The sequence below is a fragment of the Solanum dulcamara genome, chromosome 9 (genome assembly GCF_947179165.1).
Source record: "Solanum dulcamara chromosome 9, daSolDulc1.2, whole genome shotgun sequence".
NCBI classification, from domain to species: Eukaryota; Viridiplantae; Streptophyta; class Magnoliopsida; order Solanales; family Solanaceae; genus Solanum; species Solanum dulcamara.
Genome location: NC_077245.1, coordinates 18,483,478 through 18,504,475, shown reverse-complemented (window position 1 = coordinate 18,504,475; position 20,998 = coordinate 18,483,478). Strand labels below are relative to the sequence as shown.

General features: G+C 37.7%; 1 protein-coding gene and 1 pseudogene across 1 annotated transcript; both read left to right on the top strand.

Moving 5' to 3' along the window:
• The first annotated feature begins 3,152 nt into the window (after nt 1-3,152).
• On the top strand, nt 3,153-3,734 carry LOC129903586 (uncharacterized). The gene is made up of 2 exons (XM_055979137.1): nt 3,153-3,333; nt 3,415-3,734. Exons 1-2 carry the CDS (start codon nt 3,153-3,155, stop codon nt 3,732-3,734), a joined length of 501 nt encoding a protein of 166 aa, XP_055835112.1.
• Nucleotides 3,735-16,487: 12,753 nt separating this feature from the next.
• LOC129903585 (F-box protein PP2-B10-like) overlaps nt 16,488-20,998 on the top strand; it is a 40,923-nt pseudogene continuing 36,412 nt past the window's right edge.

Sequence of the window (20,998 nt, the reverse complement as noted above, 5' to 3'; positions counted from 1 at the left end):
AAAAAAAATAAGAGAGGAAAATCGGCAAAGCTAGGGATTTTATCCCTTGAAATCTTATTCCAAAAAATTATTTCATCTAGTATTCCAAGCAAGTTGAAGGCCCTAATCAATATAGAGTGATTGTTGGAACAAGAAGACTATTCATTCTTGCAAGGCACAATTCTAGCCAAGTTGAAGAACTAACTGGAAAAGATAAGATTTCAATCTTCTTTAAATGTTATGGATGAATGGTATATGTTGTAGAGTGAAGAAATGGATGAAGTATATGCAAATAAGTGTGTTGGTGTTGGCCGTGTATGTGTGATGTTGTGTAGAGAGAATGGATTAATTTTATGTTGTATGTGGTTGTTGTTGTAAGGTATAGAAATGGATGAAAAATTCATGAAAATATGCATGTAGTTGTGTTGCCAAATATGGGGGTGGTTTGACAATTTATGGTGAATTGATTGTATTTAGTGTTTTAGTTGTTTTTATGGATTCTATGTTGCTAATAAAAGCTTAAGGATCCTTATAAAGTTGTAGTAGTTGGAGACTTGTTTTAGAAGTTTGTAAAGTTAATATGATGTTCTTGCATATATGGAAGCTAATGTTGTTAGTATGATGTGGTTAGTGTGTAAATTATTGGGTTGTTGTAATTGAATTTGAAGGAAGGGGTTAGATTGTTAGTGTTCTTATGGGAGTTGGAAGGTCTTGGAGAAAGTAATATATTGATTTGGTTTTGTTGTTGGTAATTTGACCGAGTTGAATTCTCGGATTGTTGTTGATAAAACTGGCCGAGTTAGATTCTCGGGGATGGTGTATTTACAGGGGAAGTGCTGTCGAAATTTTGGTAGACAAAATGTTAGTTTAGGATGAGGTTCTTGGATATCTATAGCTAATGTTTGCATTCGTTAACCTTGTTATAGATTTTGGGAAGGCCAAGAGTTAAGTGGAATTGACTAAGGAAGCGGACAAGGTATGTAAGGTTTACTCTTTTTTCTCTTGGCATGTTTTGACATAAGTATATAGAGCTACTCTTTCTTTTGGCATGGGTTTTATGAAACAAGTATATGACATTTTATACAATTTCAAGGAAGTCCTATTCGTAGAGCCACTAGGATGGCAAATTTTCTTGAGTTTCCAAAGGATATTTTCTCGTGCTTAGATACGTGTATATGATTCCAAAAGTTTTATTTTGATATAATCCATGGTAATTTTTGAAAGGTACTTGACATGACTATTGTCTTGATTTTTTTGAATCATAACTCATTCCGATTATTCTACGAGTCTTGAAAATTGGTCCTATGTGCATATGTATACTATTTGGCGCGTTACGAGATTGTGACCTTATTCTATGTTCTCTTAATATTATCCTTCATTGATAGTCTCATCTTAAAATAATTGTTCCTTCAAGGTGAGACAAAGCGACCATGGTTAGTCTATAATACAATCGGAGGTTACCGACCTTCCGTCACTCCGATAGATACATGACTTTCGTTGAGCTCTCCTGCATGCTGTCTATATGTATATGTATATGTATATAGGGGATATGGGGAAGGTTCATATGTTGCGCTATAGATGCATTGCCACCTGGTCAGTTGGCGTAATTTTCATCCCAGACGCGGGATGCCCGAACGCGGGACATATATGGGCGATATGACATGTTCTATTTTCTATGTATATGAAAAAGAAATGTTTTTAAAGAAGAGACAAGCATGCATGGTATTCGGCCTAAAAGGCACTCATATGTACAGGTTACTCTCCTATCTCACTGTATGTTCTATGATTCTACGATATAGTTTTTCATACCTTATTGTCTTTATTATGCTGATTTTCATGCCTTACATACTCGGTACATTACTCGTACTGACGTCCCTTCTTGTGGACGCTGCGTTTCATGCCACGCAAGTAAGCAGGCAGACGAGTTCAGTCTTTAAGAGCTCCACCAGCAGTACATTGAGAGCGCTCCAGTTGTTTCGGAGCTTCATTTTATCGGTACTACTTTTGTGTATATATTTGGGCACGACAAAAACCGGCCCTCCTTGTGGTTATATGTATCTCATTTAGAGGTTCGTAGACAGATATGTACAGCTAGATATTTTGCAACTTTGTTCATCGCTGTGTAATATATTAGCAAAGTTTGTGACACATGATTATAATTATGCTTTTAACAATGGTATCACTCATTCGTCCCACTCAGTAGCAAGAATATGATACGTTATAGTAGGTGCTCGGAATAACACTTTCGGGTACCCGTCATGGCCCTAGTTGGGTCGTGACAAAGTGGTATCAGAGCAGGCAGTCCTAGGAGTTGTCTACGAGCCGTGTCCAGTACAGTCCTATTTATGGGTGTGAAGCGCGCCACACTTATAAAGAGGGGGCTGCAGGGCATTTAGGAAATATGATCTTCTTTGTACTCTAGATCGTGCGATAGAGCTGTGTTAACAGGTTTCTATGTCCTCCTCTTAATCCTGTGTTATGGTTTCAGTAATCCCGGTGAAGAGGAAAGCTATGGCGGCCCTGATGGGCAAAACGGTGGATGGGAGAAGAGTTGACCGAGAGCCACCAGCAGAGATAGAAGAAGGAGAGTCTCATAACGAAGTTCCTCCCCAGACTTCTCATGCTCTCCCCGGGTCGGCAGAGCATGAAAGAGCTCCAGCTCCAGCCCCAGTACCTCCAGTTCCGCCGCCAACAGCTTCGGGCCAGCAGATAACAGAGGCTATTCAGTCGCTGACCCAGTTAGTTACCGCACAAGCTCAGAGGCAAAGTGAGGGCCAGGGAGATAGGACGGTGAGTGCGAGAGCCCAAGATTTTATCACCCTGAAACCACCGGGATTTTATGGATCAAAAGTTGAGGAAGACCCGCAAGGTTTCATAGATGAGATGCTGAGAACAATGAGGATAATACATGTTTCAGATACCGAGTCAGTGGAGTTAGCTTCATATAGATTGCGGGATGTGGCAGTACAGTGGTATAATAATTGGATATCTTCACGGGGAGCAAATGCACCTCCCCCGATTTGGCAGGAGTTCACGGAAGTATTCTTGCGATATTATTACCACCGGAGATTCGACGAGCTCAAGACGATATGTTCTTGAATCTTAAGCAAGGAAATATGAGGGTCCGGGAATATAGCCTCCGTTTTAACTCCTTGGCCAGGTATGCCCCAGCTATGGTGGCTGATATGGGAGATTGTGTACATCGGTTTGTGAGTGGGTTGGGGCCACATTTAGTTAAGGAGTGCTTGACAGCTTCACTCCAGGATGGAATGACTATTGCTCATATCCAGGCCCACGCCCAAAACCTGGAGGAACAACATCAGCCACAAAGAGGTGAACGTTATTCGGATGGAGGTTCTAGAAAAAGAGGCAGATTTTTCGAAACTAGAAGTGACTATAGAGGAGGACATGCACAATAGCATTCCGGGTATTCAGGCCAATCAGCGGCCAACACACCTCCTCGATTTGTGGATAGAAGATTTGACCATCCTACCTATTCAGGACCAGAACAGGGTTCTAAAGTTTCAGGGTCCCAACATAGAGCTGATTTTAACAAGATAGGGCAACCCCCACTACGGTGTCCTCGGTGTGGTAGGTTGCACGCTGGGCGGTGCTACCTAGATACAGGTGCATGTTTTGCCTGTGGTCGGACTGACCATTTAATGCGTGATTGCCTACTAAGGTATGAAGGAGACAGAGCCGAGCCCGTCGGATCGGCAGTTGGTTCATCATTGACTGTGCGCCCTCCTGGATAGACTTCCCAGGCTCCAGAGAATCGTGGCCGAGGCAGAGGAGGAGGGGCACCCAGCTCAGTCGGTCCTTCGCATCGTATATATGCATTGGCAGGACGACAGAATCCTGAACCTTCCTCAGACGTGACTAAAGGTACACTACCAGCATTTTTCTATGATATGTATGCAGTAATTGATTTAGGTTCCACTTTATCGTATACCGTTCTCTATATTGTTGAACGTATTAGGAATTAGGAAATCTAGGACAAAAGGTAATTGTATATATAGGTAAAGGGTGAATACTAGGGATTGCGAAGGCTAAAATGGTAATTAAAGGGAAAAGATGTGTTACGAGAGTGTTTCAAAAGTTTTTATGACCCTAACCTGCTCCAGATTACGTGATAAAGGTCGAGCAGGGGAGTGGAGACAAATATACTAGTATTAAGACACCAAAATGCATTAAAGTTTTGAGGTTAAGCGTGCCAGGGTGAGGGCAATTTTAGGATGGGTGACACCCTAGGAAATGGACTGAAAATTTCATAATTGTAGGTATAGGAGACGAATATGAAATTAGAGTAACCTAACGTAAATTAGGGTATATGAAGTGGTTAAAAACCCTGTAGGGGTCATATAGGCTGAGATAGAGTAGACTAGTGAAAAGGAAAGAAGCGCGACATGGCTTTCGGATTAAAGTAAGTTAGAATAGCGTCTAGAAATGTTTGTGAGTGAAATGGTAGTATATATATTTGTATACGACATCTCATTCATGACTGATTGACTAGCAAGTGAATCCCAGCAATCAGTGTTACGATATATAAAAGGCACTAACCGGACGAAATTCAAGAGGAAGAGTAAAAGACATAGACTGGAAAGTCCTAACACAGTGGTATTTGGGAACAGAAAGAAAGTGGGTACATAGAGAGTACAGAGCTTCTAAAATGGATATGTTAAATAGTCATATATGACAACTATAAAGGAGACCTCCCAGACGTATTATAATATACCATAAGGCCGGTTCAACATTCGGAGACGAATGTTCTAAACGGGGAGAAGATGTTACGTCTCACACTTTTGCGCATTCGGAAAGAAAAAAAATTGACTTGCAAGGGAAGAGGTTATGATTTATTTTATTTAATACCGGTGTAATGATCAAGGAAAAATTGAGGTGGAAATACGGAGGAAGGCCGAGGGAAAAATTTATGTGGAAATTTTAAAAATTAGTTTTGGGAATTACATAAGTAAGATTCATAAGTTTGGGCAAAAATATAATAATGATAAGAGAAGTTGAGGCCCAAAACAAGTAGTGGCCCAAGTCCATGGAAAAAACTAATCTTATGTAGCAATTAAGTAAGGAGGCCCATCATCTATATATATCATCAACCACTAGAAACTTCAAGAAAAAAAAGAGAAAAAGAAGTAGAAAGTCAAAAGATGACTTAGTAGTCATCTTGTTTTAATTCCTAGAACTTTCAAGAAAGTTGGAGAAAGAAAGAAGGAAAAAATAAGAGAGGAAAATTAGCATAGCTAGGGATTTTATCCCTTGAAATCTTATTCCAAAAAATTATTTCTTCTAGTATTTCAAGCAAGTTGAAGGCCCTAATCAACATAGAGTGATTGTTGGAACAAGAAGACTATTCATTCTTGCAAGGCACAATTCTAGCCAAGTTGAAGAACTAAGTGGAAAAGGTAAGGTTTCAATCTTCTTTATATGTTATGGATGGTTGGTATATGTTGTAGAGTGAAGAAATGGATGAAGTATATGCAAATAAGTGTGTTGGTGTTGGCCGTGTATGTGTGATGTTGTGTAGAGAGAATGGATTAATTTTATGTTGTATGTGGTTGTTGTTGTAAGGTATAGAAATGGATGAAAAATTCATGAAAATATGCATGTAGTTGTGTTGCCAAATATGGGGGTGGTTTGACAATTTATGGTGAATTGATTGTATTTAGTGTTTTAGTTGTTTTTATGGATTCTATGTTGCTAATAAAAACTTAAGGATCCTTATAAAGTTGTAGTAGTTGGAGACTTGTTTTAGAAGTTTGTAAAGTTAATATGATGTTCTTGCATATATGGAAGCTAATGTTGTTAGTATGATGTGGTTAGTGTGTAAATTATTGGGTTGTCGTAATTGAATTTGAAGTAAGGGGTTATATTGTTATTGTTCTTATGAGAGTTGGAAGGTCTTGGAGGAAGTAGTATATTGATTTGGTATTGTTGTTATTAATTTGACCAAGTTGAATTCTCGGATTGTTGTTGATAAAACTGGCCGAGTTAGATTCTCGGGGATGGTGTATTTACAGGGGAAGTGCTGTCGAAATTTTGGTAGACAAAATGTTAGTTTAGGATGAGGTTCTTGGATATCTACAGCTAATGTTTGCATTCGTTAACCTTTTTATAGATTTTGGGAAGGCCAAGAGTTAAGTGGAATTGACTAAGGAAGCGGACAAGGTATGTAAGGTTTACTCTTCTTTCTCTTGGCATGTTTTGACATAAGTATATAGAGCTACTCTTTCTTTTGGCATGGGTTTTATGAAACAAGTATATGACATTTTATACAATTTCAAGGAAGTCCTATTCGTAGAGCCACTAGGATGGCAAATTTTCTTGAGTTTCCAAAGGATATTTTCTCGTGCTTAGATACGTGTATATGATTCCAAAAGTTTTATTTTGATATAATCCATGGTAATTTTTGAAAGGTACTTGACATGACTATTGTCTTGATTTTTTTGAATCATAACTCATTCCGATTATTCTACGAGTCTTGAAAATTGGTCCTATGTGCATATGTATACGATTTGGCGCCTTACGAGATTGTGACCTTATTCTACTTTCTCTTAATATTATCCTTCGTTGATAGTCTCATCTTATAATAATTGTTCCTTCAAGGTGAGACAAAGCGACCATGGTTAGTCTATAATACAATCGGAGGTTACCGACCTTCCGTCACTCTGATAGATACATGACTTTCGTTGAGCTCTCCTGCATGCTGTCTATATGTATATGTATATGTATATAGGGGATATGGGGAAGGGTCATATGTTGCGCTATAGACGCATTGCCACCTTGTCAATTGGCGTAATTTTCATCCCGGACGCGGGACATATGTGGGCGATATGATATGTTCTATTTTCTATATATATGAAAAAGAAATGTTTTTAAAGAAGAGACAAGCATGCATGGCATCCGGCCTAAAAGGCACTCATATGTACAGGTTGCTCTCCTATCTCACTATATGTTCTATGATTCTATGATATGGTTTTTCATACCTTATGTTCTTTATTATGCCGATTTTCATGCCTTACATACTCGGTACATTACTCGTACTGACGTCCCTTCTTGTGGACGCTGCGTTTCATGCCACGCATGTAAGCAGGCAGGCGAGTTCGGTCTTTAGGAGCTCCACCAGCAGTACACTTAGAGCGCTCCAGTTGTTTCGGAGCTTCATTTTATCGGTACTACTTTTGTGTATATTTGGGCACGACAGAAACCGACCCTCCTTGTGGTTATATGTATCTCGTTTAGAGGCTCGTAGATAGATATGTACAGCTAGATGTTTTGCAACTTTGTTCGTCGTTGTGTAATAAGTTAGCAAAGTCTGTGACACATGGTTATAATTATGCTTTTAACAATGGTATCACTCATTCGGCCCACTCAGTAGCAAGAATAGGATACGTTATAGTAGGTGCTCGGAATAACACTTTTGGGTACCCGTCACGGCCCTAGTTGGGTCGTGACAGTATATCCGACATATGTTTACTTTGAAAAGTTCAAAAGGAAACCTACTTATCTAGACGTGATTAATCCTTACTTGTAAATCACACAATTTTTCATTCAGTGTGAAAATATTATACAAACTGGTAAACTTGATTTATTTTAATAAACTTTTTTTTATTTTTAATTTATAAAATTTATATATACTAGTTTAGAGTATGTGTGATGCGCGAGTGTGCCACGATAAAATTAAAAATTGCAAACAAAAATAATAAAGAATATATTACAATAGATGCAATAATATATTTATTTAACTGAAGTTTTTCTAATTTTAGTATACAGTACGTGTGTTATTACAGTGTATGTCATGTCAATTAATTAGCACTAAAACAGTATAAAAATAATGGTATAGTAATTGAAGAAAAATGGTGCTACCCCCAAATTCATTATATAGATCCGTCTAAATATAATTCAAGTCGTCATTTGACACCCCCTCCCCCCAAACCCAGAATATAGATATGTCCCTAATTTTAATCCGACCAAATTTAATTCAAATCACGCCATTTAACACCCCCCAAAATCAAGTTACACCATTTGACACACAAAGTCTTATTTGTTATATGGAGCGCTTGTGTGCTTGTTTTTACTCTTTCTTTGTGCATTACTGGTGAGGTTGCACACTCCGTCTCCACTAATTATTTAACCTGCACAACTATTTTCTAAACTCTAATTCATTTATATTTTCTGTTCGCCCCCAACTCTCATCTTTCTCTCTCTTTCATCATGCAAATCCTAACAACCTTCTTTAAACCCCGATTATTTTTAATTATATTTTATCTACAAGATAAAGTTAATATCCTCGTGATCCGATTCTTTTTCAAATTTCACACATATCAAGAGCTTTAATGCACCATTTACAAGTTTTTATAATTCAACTCCAATCATACACATAACGGGACCTTAGTGCTCAGTCTGCTCTATTATAATGCTTAGGGTTCTTATTTTTATTATTATTAGTTTAGAATATGTGCGATGCACGTGTGTGTCACGATAAGTTAAAAATTGCATACAAAAATACTAAAAAATAGATTACAATAGATGCAATAATATATTTATTTAACTGAAAAATGTGCTTTTCTAATTTTAGTATAAGTGTATTATTGCACGTGTATGTCATGTCAATTAATTAGCACTAAAATAGTATAAAATTAAAAATATAATAATTGAAGGAAAATGGTGCTACCCCTAAATCCATTATATAGATCCGTCTAAATTTAATTCAAGTCGCCATTTGACAACCCCCCCCCCCCAAACCCACTATATAGATATGTCCTTAATTTTAATCTGTCCAAATCCAATTTAAGTCATTCCATTTAACACCCCCAAAATCAAGTCACACCATTTGACACACAAACTCTTATTTGTTGTGTTGAGCGCCTGTGTGTTTGTGTTTTCTCGTTCTTTGTGTGTTACTCATGAGGTTGCACACTCCATTTGATCCTCTTAAACTCCGCCGTTCATTCTATTTAACTAGACAACTCACACTCCTCCCCTTCACTAATTATTTAACCCTCACAACTATTTTCTAAACATTAATTCATTTATATTTTTCTCTTCACCCCCAACTCTCATCTTTCTCTCCCTTTCATCCTGCAAATCCTAACAACCTTCTTTAAGCCCTGATTATTTTCAATCTTAATCTATCTACGAGATAAAGGTATTATTTCCGTGATCCGATTAGTTTTCAAATTTCACATATATCAAGAGTTTTTAATGCACCATTTACAAGTCTTTATAACTGAACTCCAATCATACACATAACGGGAGTCTTAGTGCACCAGTCTGTTCAATTATAATGCTTAGGGTTCTTATTTTCATTATTACTATTTTAGAGTACGTGTGATGCACTTGTGTGTCACGATAATATTAAAAATTACATACAAAAATAATAAAGAATAGATTACAATAGATGCAATAATATCCTTATTTAACTGAAAAATGTGTTTTTCTAATTTTAGTATACGTGTATTATTAATGCGTATGTCGTGTCAATTAATTAGGACTAAAACAGTATAAAAATAATGGTATAATAATTGAAGGAAAATGGTGCTACCCCCTAATCCATTATATAGATCCGTCCAAATATAATTCAAGTCGTCATTTGACATCCCCTCCCCCCAAACCCACTATATAGATATGTCCCTAATTTTAATCCATCCAAATTTTATTCAAATCACGCCATTTAACACCCCCAAAATCAAGTTACACCATTTGACACACAAAGTCTTATTTGTTATATGGAGCGCTTGTGTGCTTGTTTTTACTCTTTCTTTGTGCATTACTGTTGAGGTTGCACACTCCGTCTCCATTTGATCCTCTTAAACTCCGTCGTTCATTCTATTTAACCAGACGACTCACACTTCTCCCCTTCACTAATTATTTAACCCTCACTATTATTTTGTAAACTCTAATTCATTATAAAATGACAATTTTATCTATGGTAAAGTTTTTTAATAAAAGGTAAAAAGTTTAATAAACATTTCTAATGACCTTTATACTTTCTTAAAAAGTAAAAATAATATAAATCAAGAATAAAACTATTAAAAAATACAATAATATTATGTAGAACACAGACAGAAAAAGAAAATAAAAACATGATGTCACGACCCAATTTCTCAGGCTTGACTCCCCTTTGGGAGTCTTTTATGGTTTTTTACCTTTCGGCTTACACATCGGGATGGGGTTTGGGATGTGTGTCATCATGACCTCAGTTTTTGGTTCATGACTGTAACACCACGTGTTATTCTAGCCTAGACTAAGTTTGGAAACCATGAGAAAAATTGATGAATTGGACTGAACAATGGACTACGAGGGAGGTCTATGATTCATAGGTTGTTCTACGAGTCGTAGGAACAGTTTGTAGACCTCCCCAACACTTAGTAAAATTTTAATTTGGAGAAACCTCCCTACGAGCTACCATCATGAGTTGTAATCATTCCTACGAGTCGTAGGAATAAGTCGTAGAGCCTTTACCTAAATTTTGAAAATACAAGCCTCAGTACCTTGACTACGAGTTGACAGGACAACCCGTAGAGATGACTACAATCTATAGAAATATCTCTTAGAAGCATCTAACACTTCGTCAAATTTCTGAACTGGAAGGTCACATCTATAAGGAAAGTTGGTGAGTCGTCGAAGTTCCGACGAGTCGTAGAAATGACCCATAGGGAAACTTCAGAGACTTATTATTGCAGGCTTCTGAGAAACCTGCAGGACGAGAGGAGTCATGACTCATCAAGTCTTTGATGACTCGTAGACACGAGTCGTAGACCCCAATATTTTCCAGCCCAATTTCACGATAGAAGACGACGACCCGTAGATATTTCTATGAGTCATAATGATGACTCGTAGGTGACTAATTTTAGGTTTTTATGAGGGTAGATTGGTCTTTTTCCACCTCTCTTAGACTAAAACCCTGTCGTTTTAGGAATAAATTAAGTCCCTTATCAGTAACTAGTATTCCTAATACCCTCAATAACACTTGGATTATTTGAAAGCGAGGATTTGATAAGAGAAGAAAAACTAGGGTTCAAGTTCTTCAAGCGAGGTCTCTAAGTTCTTGATTGTTCTTCGAGTCCAGGTATGTAAGGTTGAACTAAAATATGGATTTTGTTCTTCCATGTGCCCATGATTGTGACAGATGGAATATGTACGGATTGAGCCTCCATGATTGTACTCCATGAGAAGTTCTTGTCTTAAAAATATACATGTTTTACTGATTATTGATGGAATATTTTTTTTATGAATTAATTCCTCGAACACATGAATTCAACTACTTGTTTTACTTAAACCCTAGAAGTATGTTGATTGATATTGAATTATATACATCTTAAGATTGAGTCTAGAGCCTTGAATTATGGATGTAGGATTTTGATTGGAACGTGAGTGTGATGATAGTATCAACAAATTAATAGTCCTGAATGTTGTCATAAATGATTGTCTAAAATCTCTTTTAATTACATTATTTAAAATGATTAGGAAATTGATTGGTTGAAGATATTGATTTGATAGAACGAATGAATTGAAAGAGTCCAAAAAAGACTTACTGATTTGGTTTGATTCAGATTGATTGTCTTATGAGCTTGAGTCTTGGAAGGAGTATCGAGCACCGAATTGGGTAAAAGTAAGTAATAACTCAAACCCAATAACTACATCACCAAACGTAGGAGAGGATTGAAACATTAAAGTCGGATGTTTTCCAAATTACTGTCTTGACATGAGAGGACTTAATTGGTTATGGATCCATGATTGTTGATTCGTTCCTACCTTGGCAAAGTATGAATGGATGTGGCAACAAAGTCGGTTTGTTGTACTATCACTGGCTCATAAGTGATAGTTGTCAGCTCCAATATCTTCCTGGCTTTATATTTGGATTCTCCATCGGCAAGTTGATGCTTTTGCATATTGGCATCTAGAACATATAGTGTGTCCTCTAATCTCAAGTTGGGGAAGGTATTTTGATTTTGACTGCCACATCCTAATTTTAGTTTGCTATAGCTCACGTTCCCAAGAAGTGCATGCCTTAGACTAACTATTTCCTTACTCCATGTCTTCTCCACATAAGCTATCTCAGTTTTTTGGGGTGAGGAAACACCACAACTAATATTTGATATGATATTAAATAATGAAAATAAATTAGACACAAGAATTTTATGTGGAAACCCCTCAAACAGATAGATGGGAAAAACCACGGGGTCGAAGGATTTTACTATGATAATATGGGAGTACACGACTCTCAAATATAAGGAGAAAACAACAATAAATACTTTCTCTTATAAAAGGAACAACTACTAAAGAAGACACACAAAGCTATAATATTTATGTTGGTGTATAACTCTCTTTGTATTCTTACTCTCTTTTTTCTGAATGAATCAAATGAGGGTAAGAGTATCTCTATTTATAGGAGAATGAAAACGCGTAAAAGGAAGGAGTATACGCGTTTTCATCTTTTAAAAACGCGTAAAATGGCAGCTGGCAACAATTTCAAAAGATGTTGCCACCTACCCTACCTACCTTTTACTTTTTTCTTTTTACTTTTCTCCTTTTTGACTTTTCTTGCATTTTCCCACTTGAAGATTTAATTGAGAATCAATTAAGTCTTCACACCATCTTTTCTACCCAATTACTTCAATGTTATATTTCTGCTAGGCCAATAAAGATCGACACCATATAAACTTGTTACTGTTGATCGGCTTTGTAAATATATCTGCTAGGTTGTCATTAGTGTGAATTTTCTGAATGTCCGCAATGCCTTCTTCCACCTTCTCATGAACAAAGTGATACTGAACTCATATGTGCTTTGTCCTTGAATGAAATGCCGAATTCTTTGCAAGATGCAAAATGCTCTGACTGCCACAAAATAGAGCAACGTTCTCTTGTTTGTGCCCGAGCTCCTCCAGTAACATCTGCATCCATATTGCCTTTTTGCTAGCTTGTATAACTGAAACATATTCTGCTTCTATCGTAGATATAGCCACGATAGATTATAGTTTTGAAACCTAGCTTACAGCTCCTCCATCAAGAGTAAACACATAACCTGTGGTGGACTTGCTTTTATCAAGATCACCTACATAATCTGAATCAACATAACCTTTAACAGTAAAGTCTGATCCTCCATAACACATTGCAACATCTAAGGTACCCTTGATATATTTCAGGATCCTCTTAATGGTATTCCAATGTTCTCTACCAGGATTAGACATGTATCGACTGATCACTCTTACTTCTTGTGCAATGTCAAGTCTTGTACATACCATGAAGAACATTAAACTTTCCATTGCTGATTCATACGGTACTTGAGACATCTCGATCCTCTCTGCTTCATTGCTAGGACTCATTCTTGAGAATAACTTGAAATTAATAGGAAGTGGGGTAGAAATTGACTTATAGTCTTGCATCTTAAAGCATCGCAAGATTTTCTTCAAGTAGTTTTTTTAAGAAAGTCAAATCTTCTTATTAATTCTATCTTGGTGAATTTGCATCCATAAAATCTTGTTTGCTGGTCCTAAGTCCTTCATTTCAAACTCCCTAGCCAACTGTGCCTTTTAATTTATGAGACGATCTTTGTTGGGTCCTTCTACCAACATGTCATCAATATAAAACAGCAAAATAACAAAATCATCATCACAAAATCTCTTGTAATAAACACAACGATCTGAACTATGTCTTTTGTATCCAAGGCCTATAATGAAGGAATCAAATCCCTTATACCAATACCTCGGCGCCTGTTTGAGACCATATAGAGATTTGTTCAACCTATAAACCAAGTTCTCTTTTCCCTGTTCTTCAAAACCTTCTGGTTGGAGCATGTAAATTTCTTCTTCAAGTTCTCCATGAAGAAATGCAATTTTGACATCTAACTGCTCCAAGTACAAGTCAAATGAAGCACACATCTCCAGTACCACTCGAATTGTTGTGAGTCGAACCACTGGAGAAAATATCTCATTGAAGTTTATACCTTCTTTCTGAGCGAATCCTTTTACCACCAATTATAACACCCCACTTTTTTTTCACTAAGATTTAGACCATTCTTCATGTACATATAGGATCGTACTCGATGATTTTAAAGTGCATGCATGAGTTAGGATCGCTTCCTAAGTAATTGAAGTGTGTTAGATATGATTTAGGTTTATAAGGGATCCCTAAAACTAAGCCGAGTCCAAAGAATTCATCTTGTCTAAGTTTCCAAATGAGTTCGTATAAGGGTAAACTTACAATGACCATATCTCTTTGAATATAATGAACTAGGTGGACCATGACCTATCAAATTAAATTTCTTTGAGTCTGCTTTCCAACTCCACCAAGATTGCAATTTTTGGAGTTCAAAGTCAAACGTTATGACTATTTTATGACAGACTATCACTGTAGGAATTTCAGGCCTAGGCGATCACTGCAGGAATTTTAGGTTTGGCGCTCCAGTGGCGCCCGACGCCACTATAGTACCAGAAACTAGCCTCATTAGTTTGGTACTTGGCGTGATGTGCCACTATTAGGTGTGTAAGGTTTTAAGCCCATTTTGGCTTGGCGTTGCAGTGGCGTGGCGCGCCACTATAGCGCCAGATGGGTTTTTGCCCATTTTTCCAGATTTTTGAGGAAGGGCAAATTGGACATTTTCCCTAAACTTATATACACTGACTTGTTCACGTTTTGGATGATATTTTCACTCCCTTTCCTATCCAAAGAAACCCTAGACTCCACCCTCTTCTCTCTCAATCAATCCCTAACAAAAATCCTCTCAAAATTAAGGATTCAAGCTTTCCATTGAAGACCTAACATCAAGGTTCCTTCTAAATCTTCACCAAGGTATGTAAGGCTACTCAAAGCATGGGTTGAATCCACTCATGTGTCCTACATCTTCTTTGAGATTTAATATCCATAAGAAATGAGCTTCTCGATATATTTATTTCCAAATGAGTCTTTTTCATCCATTAACTTAATTTTCGTTATGTTGATGTTGTTGAGTCAAGAATTTGATAAATGCTTCATGTTGGTATGAGTTGATTGTTATGAGTGGTGGAGCATATTTTGTTGATTTTCTTAAATATGTTGATTATTTTAAATATGTTAATTTTCTTAAATATGTTGATTATCTTAAATTGTTGATTTAGAATCTTGGAGTCTTGATGAGTCCCGAAAAGATTTGTTAAATGAATGGAGAAATGATTGGATAGGATTACATGTTGTCATAAATGAAGATCTAAAATACTCTTGAAAGATGTTATTGGAATTGATCGGATAGTATGATTGGAAGAGGTTTGATTGCGATAAAATTGATGAATTGACAAGGGTCCAAATAAGACTCGTCGATATGATTAGATTGAGTTGATTGTATACAGTTTTATGACCGTTGAGTCTTGGGAGGAGTATCGAGCACCAAATTGGATAAGAGTAAGTAATAACTCGAATCCAATAACTACATCGCCAAATGTAGAAGGGGATCGGACCATTAAAGTTGAATGTTTCCCAAATTATCGTCCTGACATAATAGGACTTGTTTGGTTATGGATCCATGATTGGTTGATTCGTTCATACCCTGGCAAAGTATGAACGGACGTGGCAACAACGTCGGCTTATTGTACTATCACTGGCTCATAAGTGATGGTTGTCGGATAAAAGAAACTCCCATATAGGTCTTGATAGTACTCTGAGTCATATTAGGTTGAATTGTATTTGATTGGTCTTGTCTAAAACATACTCTTATTTAGACTTAGGACACTTGGGTTGAATTGTTCCTTCCTATGAGATGAGATATTGAGTTGATATGATTCTTCCTTGATGTTTGTTTCATTCGGCCATTTTACATACTCGTACATTCCATGTACTGATGTCATTTGGCCCGCATCATTTCATGATATAGAGACAGGTACTAGAGATCATCAACCGGTGCACTATTGAAGATCTATTCACTTCTAGCTAAATGGTGAGTCCTCCCTATTTCTGGAGGATGTCGAAATATCTTTTATTTTAGCTTTGATTAGTTTTCTTTTATTTTGATTTTTGGTAGCCATGGACCTGTCATCGGCACCTCCTGGATTATTGATAGAGGCTTCATAGACTAGAGTGTGGAAAATATTGAATTGTTTATTTTGAGTAGTTTTATTCTTGCTAGTTGTTGATTGGATATATGTTTGGTCTTTGGCCCTAAATTATGAATAGTATTCTTATGATTGAGTCTTCCGCTGATAGAATGTGATTGAATGAAAGTGTGATTTGACCAAGTGGTTCGCTTGAAGGCCAGAAATGGTTTTCGATTGCCAGCCACGTCTATGATACCCTCCCGGGGCGTGACATACTTGGTATCAGAGCACAGAGTTCAAGAGTCCTAGGGAGTCTATGAAGTCGTGTCTAGTAGAGTCTTGCTTATGGATGTGTTATACATCACACTTATAATCAGGAAGCTATAGTACATTAGGAATTATTTCACTTCTTTCATAATCTTAGTTCGTGTGATAGAGTTTAACTCTATAAGACTTCCTTTCTAATTCATGCATTATACATTGCAGACAATGCCTCCTAAACGTACTACCAGCCAGAGGAATGCTGATAACACAGAGATTCCACAATCAGAAATGCGCCCATCAAGTACTTGGGGCCGACCTGCAAAGTATGCTGAGGCACTTCAAGTGAATACTACTCCGCCTGTACCAACTTTGGAGGCAGATTTTTGAGGAGCGATTGCTATGCCCACTCAATTAGTGGTTACCCACAATGGTAACCAGACTTCTCCAACTCCTAGTTCTAGTTCTCAAGAGCCATCTGCTATCACGAGGATTAGATATTTTCTAAGAATGAATCCGCTGGTATTCACGGGTTCCAAGGTTGATGAAGACCCCCAGAATTTCATTGATAAGTTGTGGAAGATCATAAAAGCGATGCATGCTACGGAGATTGAGGGGGTTGAGTTGGTATCTTATCAGCTCAAGAATGTGACAAACATCTAGTATAACTAGTGGGAATAAAGTAGAGGTGAAGATGCTGAGCCTGCTATTTGGGATGAGTTTGAGGGAGCCTTTCTTGATCACTTCTTTCCCAGAGAATTGAGGGAAGCAAAAGTAGAAGAGTTTGTGAATTTGAAATACGAGGGTATGACCGTTAAGGAGTATAGTCTAAAGTTCATCCAGCTGTCCAGATATGCTCCAGAGATGATCCCAGATATGAGGTCAAAGATGAGAAAATTTGTCTCTGGAATGGGAAGACATGTGAAGAAAGAGTGCAAAGCAGCATTGTTGATCTCTAACACGGATATTTCCAGATTAATGGTATATGTTCAGCAGGTAGAGAATGAGAAAAGGAAAGACAAGGAAGAGAATTTGAGCAAGAAGGCAAAATTAGCTAGACATGAGAGTGAGCACAGGCAAATCAAGGGCAACAGGTCCTTCTTTTAGAAGAGGTCTTCCAACTATGCCTCATCTACGGCAAATGCATCTACGCCGCATAACAGGTATGATCGGCAGGGACAGAATCATGATAATTTTAGATCCTAGGGTTCTCAATCCCAAGCTAGTATGGGTCAAGGTTCGAGGGGAAAACCACCATGCGGCAAGTGCTGTAAGCTTCACTTAGGAGAGTGCAGAGCGGGAAAGGTTGGTTGTTATAAATGCAGCCAAGTGGACCATTTTCAGAAGGAGTGTCCGACATAGGGAAACAGAGCCCAGTATTTTACTACTATACCACAAACTAGAAGTAATCAGAGGGGCACTACTTCAGGTACGAGTGGAGGTACAAACTGTCTATATGCCATGGGTAGTCGCCAAGATTAGGAGAACTCCCCAAACATTGTGATAGGTATGATTCGATTTTCTACTCTTGATTATTATGTTTTGATGGACCCAGGTGCCAAATTATCTTTTGTGTCTCCTTATGTGGCTAGTAAATTTAATAAAATCCCCGAATGTCTTCTTGAGCCTTTCAGTGTAGCTACTCCTGTCGGTGATTTTGTCTTAGCTGAGAGAGTCTATAGAGATTGCACTGTGTCAATCTATTAGAGGGATACCTTAACTGAGTTAGTTGAGTTGGACATGGTTAATTTTGATATAATTCTTGGTATGGACTGACTTTATGTCTGTTATGCCTCTATTAATTATAGGACTCGGATTGTTAAGTTCAAATTCCCGAATAAGGCTGTCATAGAGTGGAAGGGTAGTCCTGTCATGCCTAAGGGTAAGTTTATTTCCTACCTTAGAGATAGAAAGTTAATCTTGAAAGGGTGTATTTATCACATCGTCTAAGTGAAAGATGACAATGTTGAGTCTCCATCCCTTGAGTCAGTTCTGATTATCAATGAGTTCCCTAAAGTCTTTCCTGAAGATCTGCCCGAAGTCCCTCCTGATAAGGAGATCGACTTTGGAATTGATGTCCTTCCTGATACACAGCCTATCTCTATCCCTTCATATAGAATGGCTCCTGCTGAGTTGAAAGAGTTGAAAGAATAGTTGAAGGATTTGTTAGACAAAGGATTTATTAGGCTGAGTGTCTCATCTTCGGGTGCTCCTGTCCTATTCGTACAAAAAAAAGATGGGTCCCTTAGTATGTGTATTAATTACAGGGAACTAAATAAGGTCACCATAAAGAATAAATACCCTCTCCCCAGAATAGATGATTTATTTGACCAACTTTAGGTTGTTTCTCAAAGATAAACCTAAGATCAGGGTACCATCAGTTGAAGATGAGGGAGTGTGATATTCCAAAGACAGCTTTTCGAACCCGTTATGGCCATTTTGAGTTCTTGGTTATGTCATTTGGGTTGACTAATGCCCCTGCAGATTTTATGGATCTCATGAATTGAGTATTTAAGCCATATCTTGATATGTTTGTAATTGTATTCATTGATGATATTTTGGTTTACTCCAAGAATATGGAGGAGCACGCCTATCATCTTAGAGTCATCTTACAAACTCTAAAAGACCTTGTAGAGGGATTCTCATCCATATCATCACCATTGACCAAGCTGACCCTGAAAAAGGGTAAGTTCCAATGGTCCGATGTTTGTGAGGAGAGTTTCTAGAAATTGAAGACCAAGCTAACCACTGCTCCTATTTTGACTTTGCCTAATAGAACAGAGGATTTTGTGTTCTATTGTGATACGTCTAGAGTTGGTTTAGGCTGTGTGTTGATGTAGAGGGGATAAATAATAGCCTATGCTTCAAAACAGCTTAAGATTCATGAGAGAAATTACCCAACTTATGACCTTGAGCTGGCAGTTATGGTATTTGCTCTTAAAATTTGGTGTCACTATTTGTATGGAGTACACGTTGATGTGTTCACCGATCATAAAAGTTTGCAATACATCTTCAGCCAGAAAGAACTCAACCTGAGGCAAAGGAGATGGCTCAAATTTCTCAAAGATTATGATATGAGCATTCTCTACCATCTAGGTAAAGCTAATGTTGTTGCTGATGCTCTTAGTAGGTTATCTATAGGTAGCAATGCCCATATAGAGGAGGGGAGGAAAGAATTGACTAAAGAGGTGCATAGATTAGCTCGATTGGGAGTTCAGCTTGAAGAGAATAATGAAGGTGGAGTTAATGTTCAGAATGGGTCTGCGTCCTCACTCATGGCAAAGGTAAAAGAGAAGAAAGACGAAGATACCATCCTCCTTTAGTTGATAGAGGCTTTTCACAAACAAAAAGTGATGGTTTTCTCCAAAGGGGGAGATGGTGTGTTGAGGTACCAGCATAGATTGTATGTCCCACATGTTAATGATGTTCGAGAAAGGATCATGGCCAAAGTGCATAGTTCTAGATACTCTATTCATCTTGGTTCTACAAAGATGTATCATGACTTGAGGGAGGTCTATTGGTGGAGTGGAATAAAGAGAGATATCACTGAATTTGTTTCCAAGTGCCCGAATTGCCAACAGGTTAAAGTTGAGCATTAAAGGCCATGTGGGTAGCATAGAATATAGAGATTTTGGAATGGAAGTGGGAGATGATCAATATGAACTTTATTACAGGTTTGTCGAGGTCCCAAAAAAAACATGATTCAATTTGGGTGATTGTGGATAGAATGACGAAATCAGCTCACTTTTTGGCAGTTAAGACTACTGACACCGCAGAAGATTATGCAAAATTATATATTTAGGAGATTGTCAAATTGCATGGGGTTCCCTTGTCTATCATCTCAGAGAGAGAAGCTCAATTTACTTCCCAATTTTGGAGATCCTTTGAGAAGGGACTAGGTTCAAAGGTGAATCTTAGTACTGCCTTTCATCCCCAGACAAATGGCCAAGCGGAGCGCACCATCCAGATATTAGAGGATATGTTGAGGGAATGTGTACTTGACTTCAAAGGAAATTGGGATGATCACTTACCTCTCATAGAGTTTGCATATAATAATAGTTATCATGCAAGTATTCAAATAGCTCACTATGAAGCTTTGTAAGTGAGGAGGTGTAGATCACCAATTGGGTGGTTTGAGGTTGGTAAAGTTGAGTTGATTGGGCCTGATTTTGTTCACCAAGCTATGGAGAAGGTGAGAATTATTCAAGATAGGCTAAAGACAGCCCAAAGCTGTCAAAAATCTTACACCAATGTGAGGAGGAGAGACTTAGTATTTGAGGTGGATGATTGGGTGTACTTGAAAGTGTCACCCATGAAGGGCGTCATGAGGTTTGGAAGGAAGGAAAAGCTTAGTCCTCGATAAATTGGTCCTTACCAGATTGTGAGGAGGATTGGGAGTGTCGCTTATGAGTTAGAGTTACCTTCTGAGCTAGCCGCTATTCATCCGGTATTTCACATCTCAATGTTGAAGAAGTGCTTGGGCGATCCTTCATTGGTAGTCCTCATTGATATTATTGGATTTAAGGATAGCGTATCCTATGAAGAGATTCCGGTCCAAATTCTTAATCGTTAGGTTCGCAAATTGAGAAACAAAGAGATTGCCTCGGTCAAAGTCTTGTGGAGAAATCAATTTGTTGAGGAAGACACATGGGAAGCTGAGGAAGATATGAAAGCTAAATATTTGCATCTATTCGTGCCTATCGATGAGAATGTTGGAGGTAATTTCCATTTTCTTGATT